Source organism: Xyrauchen texanus, chromosome 50 (genome assembly GCF_025860055.1).
Source record: "Xyrauchen texanus isolate HMW12.3.18 chromosome 50, RBS_HiC_50CHRs, whole genome shotgun sequence".
Classification (NCBI taxonomy): Eukaryota; Metazoa; Chordata; class Actinopteri; order Cypriniformes; family Catostomidae; genus Xyrauchen; species Xyrauchen texanus.
The window spans coordinates 20,844,353-20,858,419 of NC_068325.1; the positions used below are offsets into that span (position 1 = coordinate 20,844,353).

A 14,067-nucleotide genomic window follows, 5' to 3' on the forward strand; every position below is an offset into this window, starting at 1 on the left:
AGACAGACTGTAGCCGTTGAAAGAACGGCGTGCGTTCATTGGCTGTCCGTTGTCGCTGCTCCTCCCCCGGAAGTGCGTCGCAAGGTCACTCGCAGCGCAAGCAAGATGGCGACCTCCATGTGTCAGTGTTATCAGGTGAGTTTATCTTATTAACTGTGTATTAAACTCAAATCAACACCACATTTAATTTGATCATTGTAAACATGATGCTCGCGATTACAAACACGCGCATGTGTGTGGTTGACGAGATAAGTTGGTGTTTTAAGCGGAAATGTGTTTATGGAGATCAGTCATGATGATGTAACAAGATTTGGACCTTGATGGAAAATACAATTTTATTAAATAACTGATTGAACTCTGTTTTTGTGATTTAAGGTGATAAATTGCGTTATTTTATTTAAAATAAATAAATAATCACTTTAACACTCATTCACTGTAGTGCTGTCACCGTTTAATAAAAGTGCCATGTAATTATTCATAATAACACTGTGTGTACTTTATTGTAAGGACATTTGTGTAGTAAATGACACTGATGTTGGTAAAATAATGTGTTTCTGTAATCCTTTGATTTTGAATGTTTTCTCTGCACAGCTGTGTGTTAGGAGAGGTTATGTGCTGTTGTCCACTCGTCAGTGTGCATCATTATACAACAGATCTCATGTCTCTAGGATATGTGCAGCACAGGTGAGTGTTAGATGAAGTACTCTTATAGTCTTTGCTGTTTATTAGGGATGTTTTGGACAATTGAGCTTCAAAAATTGCAAGCTGCCTAAGCTGGAAGCTCACTAGTTTTCAGTGTCCAAAAATGATGTCTAGGTAGTGAGCTCACTTGGATTTGGTGGCCAAAAATACTGTCTTCATAGGCAACTAGGTTTTAAATCCTAAAACAATGCGGTCTATATAGGCAGCTCACTAGGTTTCAGCACCCTAATATGTTGTCTGAGAGAAAGCTCACTAGATTTTGATAACTAATATGTTGTCTAGATAGGCAGCTGACCAGATTTTAGTACACAAAAGGCTATCCAGATGTGCTTCTCACTTGATTTTTAAATCCTAAAAATGCTGTCTGAGTAGGCAGCCCACTAGGCCTCATAATCTAAAAATGTTGTCTAGGTAGTGATCTCATTAGATTTTGATGCCCAAAAAGTCTAGGTAGTCTGCTAACTAGCTTTTGTTGCCCAAAGATGCTATCTAGGTAGGGAGCTCACTAGGTTTCATTGCCCAAAAATGCTATCTAGGTAGGGAGCTCACTAGATTTTGATAACTAAAACTGCTGTCTAGGTAGGTTGCTCAATAGTTTTCAGTACCCAAAAAGGACTACCTAGGTAGGGAGCTCACCTGGTTTGATAAGCAAAAATGCTGTCTAGGTAGTGAGCTCACTAGGTTTGATAACCGAAATGCTGTCTAGATAGGCAGCTCACTAGGTTTCATAACCAAAAATGCTGTCTAGATAGGCAGCTCACTAGGTTTCATTGCCCAAAAATGCTATCTAGGTAGGGAGCTCACTAGGTTTGATAACCAAAATTGCTCTCTAGGTAGGGAGCTCACTAGATTTTGATAACTAAAACTGCTGTCTAGGTAGGTTGCTCAATAGTTTTCAGTACCCAAAAAAGACTACCTAGGTAGGGAGCTAACCTGGTTTGATAAGCAAAAATGCTGTCTAGGTAGTGAGCTCACTAGGTTTCAAAGATCAAAAATGATGTCTGAGTAGGAAGTTCACTAGATTTTAAAGCCCAAAATGCCTAGGTAGCTCACTAGGTCTCAGTGTCCATAAATGCTGTCTAGGTAGTGCTCACTAGGGTTTAGTGCCACATTCGCAGTAGTGGCATACTGCTTACTAGGCTTTGATATCCCAAAATGCTGTCTAGGTAGAGAGGTCACTTGGTTTGAAAACCAAAAATGCTGTCTAGATAGGGAGGTCTCTAGGTTTGATAGGCAGCTTACTAGGATTCATTACCCAAAACTGCTATCTAGGTAGGGAGCTCATTAGGTTTCATAACCGAAAATGCTGTCTAGATAGGCAGCTCACTAGGTTTCATTGCCCAAAAATGCTATCTAGGTAGGGAGCTCACTAGATTTTGATAACTAAAACTGCTGTCTAGGTAGGTTGCTCAATAGTTTTCAGTACCCAAAAAGGACTACCTAGGTAGGGAGCTCACCTGGTTTGATAAGCAAAAATGCTGTCTAGGTAGTGAGCTCACTAGGTTTGATAACCGAAATGCTGTCTAGATAGGCAGCTCACTAGGTTTCATAACCAAAAATGCTGTCTAGATAGGCAGCTCACTAGGTTTCATTGCCCAAAAATGCTATCTAGGTAGGGAGCTCACTAGGTTTGATAACCAAAATTGCTCTCTAGGTAGGGAGCTCACTAGATTTTGATAACTAAAACTGCTGTCTAGGTAGGTTGCTCAATAGTTTTCAGTACCCAAAAAAGACTACCTAGGTAGGGAGCTCACCTGGTTTGATAAGCAAAAATGCTGTCTAGGTAGTGAGCTCACTAGGTTTCAAAGATCAAAAATGATGTCTGAGTAGGAAGTTCACTAGATTTTAAAGCCCAAAATGCCTAGGTAGCTCACTAGGTCTCAGTGTCCATAAATGCTGTCTAAGTAGTGCTCACTAGGGTTTAGTGCCACATTTGCAGTAGTGGCATACTGCTTACTAGGCTTTGATATCCCAAAATGCTGTCTAGGTAGAGAGGTCACTTGGTTTGAAAACCAAAAATGCTGTCTAGATAGGGAGGTCTCTAGGTTTGATAGGCAGCTTACTAGGATTCATTGCCCAAAACTGCTATCTAGAAAGGGAGCTCACTAGGTTTGATAACCGAAAAATGCTGTCCATATAGGTAGCTCACTATGTTTCATTGCCCAAAAAAATGTTATCTAGGTAGGGAGCTCACTAGGTTTGAAAACCCAAAATGCTGTCTAGGTAGGGAGCTCACTAGGTTTGATAACCGAAAATGCTGTCCATATAGGCAGCTCACTATGTTTCATTGCCCAAAAATGCTGTCTAGGTAGGGAAGTCACTTGGTTTGATAACCGAAAATGCTATCTAGGTAGGCAGCTCACTAGGTTTGATAACCAAAATATATTTTCAGTCTGAATCTTCTTTGTGTTCAGGTGCGGTTCATGTCTGGCGGCGGTCGGAAAGGATTCTTGGGAGAGTTTCTAGACAATCTGAAGCAGGAACTGAGCAAGAACAACGAGATGTCTGAGAACATCAAGAAGTTTCGAGAAGAGGCCAAAAAGCTGGAAGAATCAGATGCCCTGAAACAGGCCAGGAGGAAATATGTACGCATATATCATTTACATCCGTTTCATAATTAGTCATATTATTAGCTAAACATGGTGGGTGTTTCAACGGTTTGAATTTAATTTAGTTGAAGTTAGCACGTCGTTTCTCTCTTTGTTAAATTTAGCTTTGTCATTGATGTTTTTCAGAAAACCATCGAGTCAGAAACCGTTAAGACGTCTGAAATTTTAAAGAAAACTCTCGGCACAATATCAGACACCGTGAAGGAGGTGAGTCGCACTTTAAGCATTTCGGAAAACACTTATTTATCCCGACTTGAATTGTAAAGATGTATTCAATTGCTAACCTTGTAACTGCTGAAGGTTGAATGTTCCTAAAAGGTTTTAAGATGTCCTCTCCGATTACCTTGAAACAATTTTGCTTACTTCATGTTTTACATTTTGTCCTTTTAAGTCCTTATAAATCTCATAAGTGCTGATTTCACGTGTTTTCCTGCAGGGTTTGGAAGAGGTGGGTCGCTCGGACATCGGAAAGAAAATAAAAGAAGGCGTGGAAGAAGCTGCCAAAACCGCCAAACAGTCGGCAGAGACTGTGTCCAAAAGTGGAGAGAAATTCGGAAAGACCGGAGCGTTCCGGGCGATCTCGCAGGTCAGAACGAGCCGTCGTGAGTTTGAAACTGAATGGAGCAAAATGTGTGTATTTATGCCTCTGAAATCTTCTCCTCAGGGCGTAGAGAGCGTTAAGAAAGAGATCGGTGACCTTGGCGAGACCGGCCAGTATCGACCGCCCACCACGCTGAGAAAGAGAAGCGACTTCTCGTCGAAACCAGGAGGCAGTGAAACCAAAGTCTTTGAGGCCAACGAGTACGGCATATTATTATAAGAGATCATTCACTTGATGTCGTGCATCTGAAATGCTGTATACACACAATTCATCATTAAAAATGCTGGAATATAGTAAACTTTTCCATATCTTAAAGGGAGGCGATGGGTGTTGTCCTACACAAGGACTCCAAGTGGTATCAGCAATGGAAGGAATTCAAGGACAACAATGTTGTTTTTAACAGTGAGTGTTTTGTCACATTTTAAGTAATTTTCAAACATGTTTTTCCTTGGGTATCTCAGCGAGTGTTGACGTTGACTATCACCCCTGGATCGTGAGTTTGAATCTAGGGTGAGCTGAGTGACTCCAGCCAATTCTCCTAAGCAACCAAATTGGGCCGGTTGCTAGGAAGGGTAGAGACACATGGGGTAACCTCCTCGTGGGGTATTAGACTCCACCCAGGTCTCCTAAGCAACCAAATTGGCCCGGTTGCTAGGGAGGGTTGAGTCACATGGGGTAACCTCCTTGTGGTCATGATTAGCGGTCTCGCTCTCAATGGGGCGTGTGGTGAGTGGATCATTGTAGCATTGCTGCTTTCGAATCGTCTTGTCTAGGTTAGGGTCAGGCCTGCGCTTAAAATGATCAAAGAGAGTTTCACGTTTTGTTCTAGAACATAAATGACACAGTCATTCCTCAAATGCGAATTTTGAAGCTACTGTGTTTTTTAAAAATGCATGTTGCTATCGCAATGCTAATTAACGTTTTTTAAAAATGCATGTTGCTATCGCAATGCTAATTAAGGACTACAACTCCCATCCGTTTGCGAGCTACGTGCTTTATGAAAATGGATGCTTTTGTAGTCCTTATTTAGCGATTCGTTAGCAACATGCATTTTAAAAGAAACAACGGCTTCAAACTACAGTAGTATCACTCATAATTTATGTTTCAGATCAAAACATGAACGTCTCAAGAAAACAAGACTTAATATCTTAGGCCTTTTTGCATGTAATTTTTTCTTGTTTTATTGCTGTTCAGATATTTTTACCGGAAAACAAGACAAAAATACTCTGTAAGACATTGATGTTTTGTAGTTTAACTACTGATTATGAGTATCTTAAAGCAACTAAACCAACTGGTCTGTGCATTGTGTAATGCACATGTTTGATCAGTAGATGCCACTACACTCCAAAGAGCTCGTTTAAGATGCACGTCTACTGGGTGACAGCAGCTCCACTTTTCTATGTTTTGGCAGGGCTTTAGAGAGTTATCTGAAACAATTAAAGGCTGGTTAAGTGTAGTGATATGCTAATAATTATCAAAAGTCAGCTCGTTCAAAGATTCTGACAATGAGTTTACTTCATGAGACTGGAAATAATCAGATGATGCTCTGCTTTTGACATCAAATATAAAGGGCGCACAACTCTTGCGAACATGGAATAAGCTGATAAGAACGGCGGTAAAGGTGTTTACCAGGTTTATCAGGTTTTGCTTAAAGACCTTTTCACACTCGTGGCAACTGCAACGGCTTCTGACATGTGATCTAAAGCTTATATATTATTAGTAAGGGCATAACATTGCTGGGCGAGGAAAAAAAATCGTAGCTACAGGTGTGAATTTCTTCATAGAAGTCCATTGTTTCTAATAACAATCTTCATTGAGGCGAGAAATCGTGACATACATTTGCATTTGGTATGAAAAGGCCTTAAACCGTTTATGACGGTGTAAGATTTTGCATGTAAACAATTTACTGATTGTGTTGGAGCAATTATCAGTTTTTAATTGGACTGTTTTGCTGTAGCATTTGACCTCTCATCACTCTCTGTGTCTCACCTTCCAGGATTTTTTGAGATGAAGATGAAATATGACGAGAGTGACAACTCCTTCGTCAGAGCATCCCGCGCCATCACAGACAAGATGACCGACATCATTGGTAAAACCATTAAAGTTATACCACAATAGAAGTATGAGAATTATTTTATTTAACTGAAGTTGAGATAGATAGACAGACAGACAGACAACAAAGGGCCAAACATACTTCACGCAAGTACGCAAACACAGACGAGAGCGCTTCGTCAACACGTGGTCCCATTGTATATACATTAGGTGTGCTCTTGCATTGTTAACAACTTTACATACATTTTTCCAAAATGTTTACTCAATTACACAGTTTGCTGTAGTTTAATATGGATTGAATTGTATTACAGTTCAATTCAGCACATCGAATACAATGTCAATAAAAGCTCATTTTTTTTTTCAATAAAATAATATACAAAATTTTAACCAAGCACAAGTTGCTTATAATCAGCAAATACTCATTTTAAAATGTCAGTAACAATATAACCAGTACTATCACTTATACATTATTAAAATAAGCTGTCATGTATCCCAACATAAGAGTCACTTTCCGAACATGTCTGCCGGCATTTTAAATAGATCGATATAAACACTGAAACCACTTTTTTACAAAAAAAAGAACCACTAGATGGCGCCATAACATGAGAACCTTACATGCCATTGGTTGTTTGGCTCGTCAGCTTGTCAAACGTTGTGTATCATATTTGATACACGCAGCGTTATAGGATTAAAGACGTTAAACAGAGTTGTACCTTTTGTTTTTTTGCTTCTAATGAAAGTTTGTAATGTTGTGATTCACCTCGGTGCTAGTTGGTTTGGTTCATGGCTTACAACTCTTTCATGAAGGATTTTGTGAAATCCCTAATGAAAAATAAATGGTAAAAATATTAATTCTGATACAAAGTGGGCGTGCACTGTTGTGCTCTATATGTTAATTAATCCCTAAAAGCCAATTGGGAAACTATTTAATTCCAAATTAAAAGTGACTAGTCACCACAAAGTTCCCGTGATCTTCTCAGGTGGGCTGTTCTCCAAAACCGAGATATCTGAGGTTCTGACCGAGATCCTGAAGGTGGATCCAAATTTCGACAAGGACTCCTTCCTCAAACAGTGTGAGAGAGACATCATTCCCAATGTCCTAGAGGTGAGACAGCATTTCAAGTGATGTTGACTGACAGAAACGAAGTAGCAAATTAGCTGAACTTTTGCTCTGTTTTTGTAGGCCATGATTCAAGGAGAACTGGACGTGCTCAAAGATTGGTGTTATGAGGCTGTAAGTGTACTGGAAACAGTTTTTGACTTATTTTGGTAAACATGTTGGATTTTATGCTCGGGGAATAATAACATGTAGGTCATAGATACTGACTGATATTTGGACTCGTTCTTTGGTTTTAGACGTACTCTCAGCTTGCTCACCCCATCCAGCAGGCCAAGGCTATGGGTCTACAGTTCCACTCCAATATTCTGGATATTGATAATATTGATGTAAGTACTTTTATTGGTATTTCATGGTAATACGTAATTTTACCAAATGCAATGCCATTTCATATAGTCAAGAAAAGTCTCTAGTAATGCTACCCACACGTATTCTCTCTAGTTGGCGATGGGGAAGATGATGGAGCAAGGCCCCGTGCTCATAATCACCTTTCAAGCTCAACTGGTGATGGTCATTCGTGACATGAAGGGAGAAGTAGTGGAGGGAGATCCGGTGAGTAAGCCGTCCCAAGGCGTCTGTGACACATCACTATATAAATCATCACCATTAGCCATTAACTTCTTTAAGTGCCGAGTCAAAGGTGGTTGATCGTTGTGAATCACCTCTGTTGGCCCCTCTTGAGGGCCCTCAAATGAGCTCACTCATTCAGAGACCTGACAGGCTCCGGAGCGGCTGTGGCTGGACATCTCACAAAAATGGACTCTTATAAATCTATTAAAAGGCCAAATGTAAAAGCACACCAGGGATATTTTTTAAGTTAGACGTTTGTAGTTAATTATCACGGTCTGTTGCACTAAAGGGAGCAAGTTGAGGCAGTTTCTTGATTTTAGTCATTAGAAACGCTGTTTTAGATTAAATTTGGTGGTTGGAAGGTTCATTTTCAGTGCCTACAGAGAGATTACCTTGCAAAGTGTCTGATTCATGTTGCAAATTTCACAAAACCTGTTAAGAACTGGTCCAAGCTGTATTTCAGTCTGAAATCAAAAATAATGATTATATTTTGCATAATGAAAATGGCCATTAAGATTTTTTGCATTGTGACATTAGCTTCATAACAATTAAGCTATTATATAACAACTATGAAGCAGGAAACCGATGGAGTGCGTACTCCAGGTAGGGAAGGAGGTATTGCCCCAAGTGAAGGAGTTCAAGTACCTCGGGGTCTTGTTCACGAGTGAGGGGACAATGGAGCGGGAGGTTGGCCGGAGAATCGGGGCAGCGGGGGTGGTATTGCACTCCCTCTATCGCACCGTTGTCACGAAAAGAGAGCTGAGCCGAAAGGCAAAGCTCTCGATCTACCGGTCAATTTTTGTTCCTACCCTCACCTATGGTCATGAAGGCTGGGTCATGACCGAAAGAACTAGGTCACGAGTACAAGCGGCCGAAATGGGCTTCCTCAGAAGGGTGGCGGGCTTCTCCCTTAGAGATAGGGTGAGGAGCTCAGTCATCCGTGAGGAGCCGCTGCTCCTTTGCATTGAAAGGAGTCTGTTGAGGTGGTTTGGGCATCTGGTAAGGATGCCCCCTGGCCGCCTCCCTAGGGAGGTGTTTCAGGCACGTCCAGCTGGGAGGAGGCCTCGGGGAAGACCCAGGATTAGGGGGAGAGATTACAAATCCACACTGGCCTGGGAACGCCTCGGGGTCCCCCAGTCAGAACTGGTTAATGTGGCACGGGATAGGGAAGTTTGGGGCCCCCTGCTGGAACAGCTGCCTCCGCGACCCGACTTCGGATAAGCGGTTGAAGGTGGATGGATAACAACTATGAACTAATTAGTAATTTGTAGAAAATTACTTTTTTGTTTTGAGTAACTTACCCAACACTGGAAATGAGTCCCATTATTTACACTCGATTGCATTTGTGTGTTTGTATTCTTCAGGCAAAAGTTCTCCGGATGATGTACGTGTGGGCACTGTGTCGGGACCAGGAAGAGCTGAACCCGTACGCCGCCTGGAGACTATTAGACATCTCTGCTTCCAGCACTGAACAAATTCTGTGAAAAGGGCACTAAGAAGCTCCGGGAGACACGAGGGAGGGGCTACAGGGGGTGTGACTCACCTAGGGGGTGTGGCCATGCACATCAGGTTGTTTTACATAACCCCACCCCCATTGGTGGTCTTTTCCAGAGCTCACCCAGAAACCCTGACAAGACTGCAGGGTTGTTCGGGAGCGAGCCAAACGGGGTAACTAATATGACGAAACTGGCATAGGTTGGACACACGTCACTGGACCAAAACCCCATCGGTCATACTAAGATGAGACTCCTCAACTGATTGTTTATTGAGCCATAACATATTTTTTTTCCAGTTCAGCCTCAATTATGTGAGGCTAAAATTGTGGGTTAATTTTGAAATTGTCTTCAAAATGGCCCGGTTCTTGAACTTTCCAATTATACCTAGAATATATTCCCATTGTAATATAAAAATGAGATATTGGCTGATGTACAACTTGTGGGTTTTTAAGTTTGGATGAATCGTATAAATGCAATATGTATTAAAATTATTACACTTCTCCACCCTGAAAGATGTGTCAATATGATCTTCAAGAAATATTACTACACAAAAAAATCTCAATTCATACTCAAGCTGAGGGGTTAAAATATGAATTTGGTGTCTTGAATGTTCATCAGATAGTGTTGATTTGTCAAACAGTTTATCTTGAAACTTAAAATTTGTTCGTATTCTAATGTAAGTTACATTTCTGACAGAAAAGTTGACTATTCTTAAGCTGCGTTCACACTGCCAGCGACAAAACGACCTCATCTCGTTCGTTTTCAATGAGAGCTGACGACTTCCGGCGACACGGGCGATGGCGACCGGATGTGGGCGTGTGCAGCGACGTGAAAAAGTTGAGAATTTTCTAACTTTATGCAAACGAGGAGCGACAGCCAATATGAGAGAAGACGATAGAGCTCACGTGATCTTAATATTTTAATAATAATATTAATTGTAAAGTAAATTGTCAAGTTTAAACTCTCCATACACACAACTAGCGACCCACCCGCCAGTAAGTTGCTCATTTTGAATTAACTGATTCGCCGCGAAAATCGTTTGCGAATCTGACTGCTTAGTAGGCTACGGGTTTACATTTAATTGAAACAGGAAATTAATACACTATTGTAATGTAATCCAAGAACAGTAATAAACATGTATATTCGTCTAGACATTTATAAAACATCACTGACAGGACGATTGATAACGCGACGAAAAAGAACAGAAACGCGTTTTATTTTTGGTGAACTGTTCAAAATAACTTTTTCAACTACTTACAGTTTCGCTGTACTTTTAAAGGAGTTATTTACCAGCACAGTGGGCGGAAATGCTATATTATAAACCACAGAGTATTGTTGTGGTAAGAATTCCGGGTAGATTTCCCCTCACGCTCACCGTTTGTTCTCGAAGGCGCGTAAATGTGGACGCAGCGTTTTGACACGGTCAGAGTTATCGCCTGAGCTCCTCAAAAGCCTAATATACAAACCTTCCTGTTGGGTCGCTCATCATGCCAGTGACAACCCGTCAGTTTCACGATAACCCTCCCGAGTTTGAGAGGACCGCTGAGGTGTAGTTCCGTTAATAACCCGCGCTTTATTCCTGGAGTTTTCCTACATCTGGAACTACGTTTCTGACCAGCCAAAATAAAGGAACACCTAGAGAAAATAATACAAATACAGCGTTTTAGAACATAAGCTTATGTTTTCCCACCATACATCTGGTACTAAAATGCGTTTCAGCTGATCAAATGGCTAGCCCTATTATTTACGGTACATTTAATGGGATGATAATTATATATTTTGTAGCTAACCATTTTCTTATAAATATCCCATGCAGGGAATCCATGTTATATTCCACACACATTCTGCGCACCCCATGTTTCATTTAGCTTGAAATGGCCAAGATGTTTCTTAATTGACCATTTTTACATTGCCTGTTTTTGAAGCGAGTCTGTCTTAAGTTCAAAATAATGAATCAAAAGTGTTTGTCAACATTATCCCTCGGTAGGTCCATTATGAAGATCTATGGTTGTGATTTGGAGGACGAAAACAATGGCAAATACGGTTTCTATTGATCACAGAGTCTTTGGTTTCCCTGTAAGTGGCTTTGAGGAAGGCAATTTGTCACCAGGTTTAATGCGGAGGAAGTCTTGTCACTGTCAGGGCTGTTGACTGGGCATGATTTCTGCTGGAGCTAAACTTGCCCCGAGTCTGGTTGTACATACCACAAACAGCTTCTTAGGCTGTCGAAACTGTTCTCAACTTGGGAACTCTTATGATGACTTTAAATAGAAGATGTCTGATGTTGTGTTTGGGAATTGTAAGGAATCTAATGGTTCCTCTTCCGACTTCACTAAACGATTACAATCCTTTTACGATACAATTTTGTGTCAGTCTTGATTCATTTCAAGTTGACAAAAGTAATGACTTGTGGTTTATGAGTAAGTGAAGTATCAATCTGAGTTCTCGTTTCAAACCAACAACAGGAGTTTGAGACTTTCCTACGTTTTTTGACCAATCCGAATATCATGAAAATTATTTGGTACCTATATTTTACAAAAAAGCAACCCAGTTATCAATGAATGAGTGCATTTACATGCATGTTCTTACATTAATTATGCTGACAACAGGGAGTCTGGGTATCTCGGCGAGTATGGATGCTGACTATCACCTCTGGAGTCGTTAGTTTGAATCCAGGGTGTGCTGAGTGACTCCAGTCAGGTCTCCTAAGCAACCAAATTGGCCTGGTTGCTAGGGAGGGTAGAGTCACATGCGGTAACCTCCTCGTGGTCACTACGATGTGGTTCTCGCTCTCGGTGGCACGTGGTGAGTTGTTGCACAAGCTCATTGGGAATTGGACATTCCAAATTGGGGAGAAAAACAGGAGAAAAAAAAAATTATGCCAACAACATGTAAGGTCATGTAATTAATAAAAAACGCCTTTCCTTTTAGGAAAGGTCATAAATGGTTTAAAAAATCATTACACCATTTTGTGTTGTATTTAAACACCTTTACCAGCTCATCCAATGTGCACAGGTGTTGTGGTGGCGTAGTGACTCGCCTCAATCCAGGTGGCGGAGAACGAATCTCAGTTGCCTTCGCGTCTGAGACCGTCACTCCGTGCATTTTATCACGTGGCTTGAGCGCGTTACCGCGGAGACATAGCGCATATGGAGGCTTCACGCTATTCTCCACGCCATCCACGCACAACTTGCCACGTGCCCCACCAAGAGCGGGAACCTCATTATAGCAACCACGAGGAGGTTAAACCAATGTGACTCAATCCTCCCTATCAACCGGGCCAATTGGTTGCTTAGGAAACCTGACTGGAGTCTCTCAGCACGTCCTTGATTCAAACTGGAAGTGGTGGTGGCGGCGTAGTGGGCTAAAGCACATAACTGGTAATCAGAAGGTTGCTGGTTCAATCCCCACAGGCACCACCATTGTGTCCTTGAGCAAGGCACTTAACTCCAGGTTGCTCCGGGGGGATAGTCCCTGTAATAAGTGCACTATAAGTTGCTTTGGATAAAAGCGTCTGCCAAATACTAGTGAACTCCAGGTGTGGTAGTCAGCGTCTTTACTCGCTGAGATACCCAAGCCCCAGATTCAGCTGATTTTTGATAGTTATCAGCATATTGCTCAATGTTTGTGTTACCTTTAAAAGATGCCCAAGCATCTTCACTAATCTTCATTTGCTCATATTTAAATGATACCACAACTAACGTAATCACTTTTACATAATCAGTGACAATCACAATGCAGGGGTTGCTTTTCCCCTCTGAGATTACATTTTTGCTCTACTGATGGTCAGGTTTAGGGTTTACTGCTAAAAACAACTCGCTTTAGAACCCACTTTTGGCGCCCCTCTCTGGACAATTCCCAAAAACCGGATCTAGCATTTGCCATTACATTCAAAACACTTCCAGCTTCCACCACTGGGGGCAGTGCTTAAATTTTTAGTAAACACAGACCGAGTTTATCTCTAGAAAAGTCAACCTTCTGTTTCCAATTTTACTGTGAGATTAGTCTGTTCTTGCTCATATACATTTTGTAAGATGCAATGTGCAATGTAAACGTATTTACTACTAACTTTAGAGATATATTCAAATGTTTATGAATGCTCTGAGGTTCATAGAATATCAAATTCACTGAATTCAATATCTGTTAATAATAAATTAGATACTGTATATGTATATATTTATGTTTAATTCCATCACATGTATTTAATGCAGTTAACGCATTTACATAATTTGACACTTTATCTATTTTAATTTCTTTGTATGTAACTTCACGTATAATTTCACTCAGTATTGTAAAGATTTGTGTACCGTAAAGTTGCACATACGTAAAGGGTTGGTGTATTAGATGTTCACTTAAGTTTCTTTCCAGACTATTCTCAGGAATAGAAATGAATCGAACTTCAAGTGGAGTTGGAAATATCGTAATTACGAGTTGTAGGGGATACCCGAGTTGTGACGTTGGAAGAGGCATGTCAACATGGAAGGTGACGGAAAGCAATGATTTTGCTACATTTATTGCAATAAAATGGTTTTTTTTGTTGTTGTTTTTTTTTTATGGAAACTTATGCAAATATTCCTAATACTCTCTTAAAGATATCAATGAAATAAGTGTTGTGAGATATCTCACTGGTCTCTATGACAGCTCTGGACTCTGTAAACAGCAAACAAAAAACAATGGTGCTTCCTGCCTGTCGATCATTTTGCACGTTCTCATACTTTTGTAGTTGCAGCAAATTATTGTGGCATAATGCCATTTTTATGCCATGTTACTTATAACAGTTGTCAGATGAGGGCGCCGTTTTGCTGCTTTTGTTTTTGAAAAACGTTTCTGCTTGTGTGGGGCGGATGTGGCTCAGTTGGTAGAGCAGGTTGGTGGTTCGAATCCCGGCCCACACAACTCCACATGCTGAAGTGTCCTTGG

At 40.9% G+C, this 14,067-nt stretch overlaps 2 protein-coding genes across 2 annotated transcripts in view; one reads left to right on the top strand and one right to left on the bottom strand.

The window, feature by feature from the left end:
• The window catches only part of LOC127641028 (E3 ubiquitin-protein ligase UHRF1), a 39,674-nt gene that overhangs the window by 17,347 nt on the left and 8,260 nt on the right, over positions 1–14,067 (bottom strand). The window lies entirely within an intron of this gene.
• LOC127641032 (mitochondrial import inner membrane translocase subunit TIM44-like) lies at positions 65–9,649 on the top strand. Its single transcript, XM_052123777.1, has 13 exons — positions 65–135; positions 592–684; positions 3,117–3,287; positions 3,438–3,518; positions 3,748–3,897; positions 3,976–4,112; positions 4,229–4,314; positions 5,909–6,001; positions 6,945–7,069; positions 7,148–7,198; positions 7,321–7,410; positions 7,523–7,633; positions 9,016–9,649. The coding sequence occupies exons 1-13, from the start codon at positions 106–108 to the stop codon at positions 9,133–9,135; spliced, it is 1,338 nt and encodes a 445-aa protein (XP_051979737.1). The 5' UTR covers positions 65–105; the 3' UTR covers positions 9,136–9,649.

Coding starts and splice junctions, on each gene's coding strand:
- LOC127641032 (XM_052123777.1), top strand. CDS start 106: ATGGCGACCTCCATGTGTCAGTGTTATCAG. Junction 136..591: donor CCATGTGTCAGTGTTATCAG/GTGAGTTTATCT, acceptor TTCTCTGCACAG/CTGTGTGTTAGGAGAGGTTA. Junction 4,315..5,908: donor CAACAATGTTGTTTTTAACA/GTGAGTGTTTTG, acceptor CTCACCTTCCAG/GATTTTTTGAGATGAAGATG.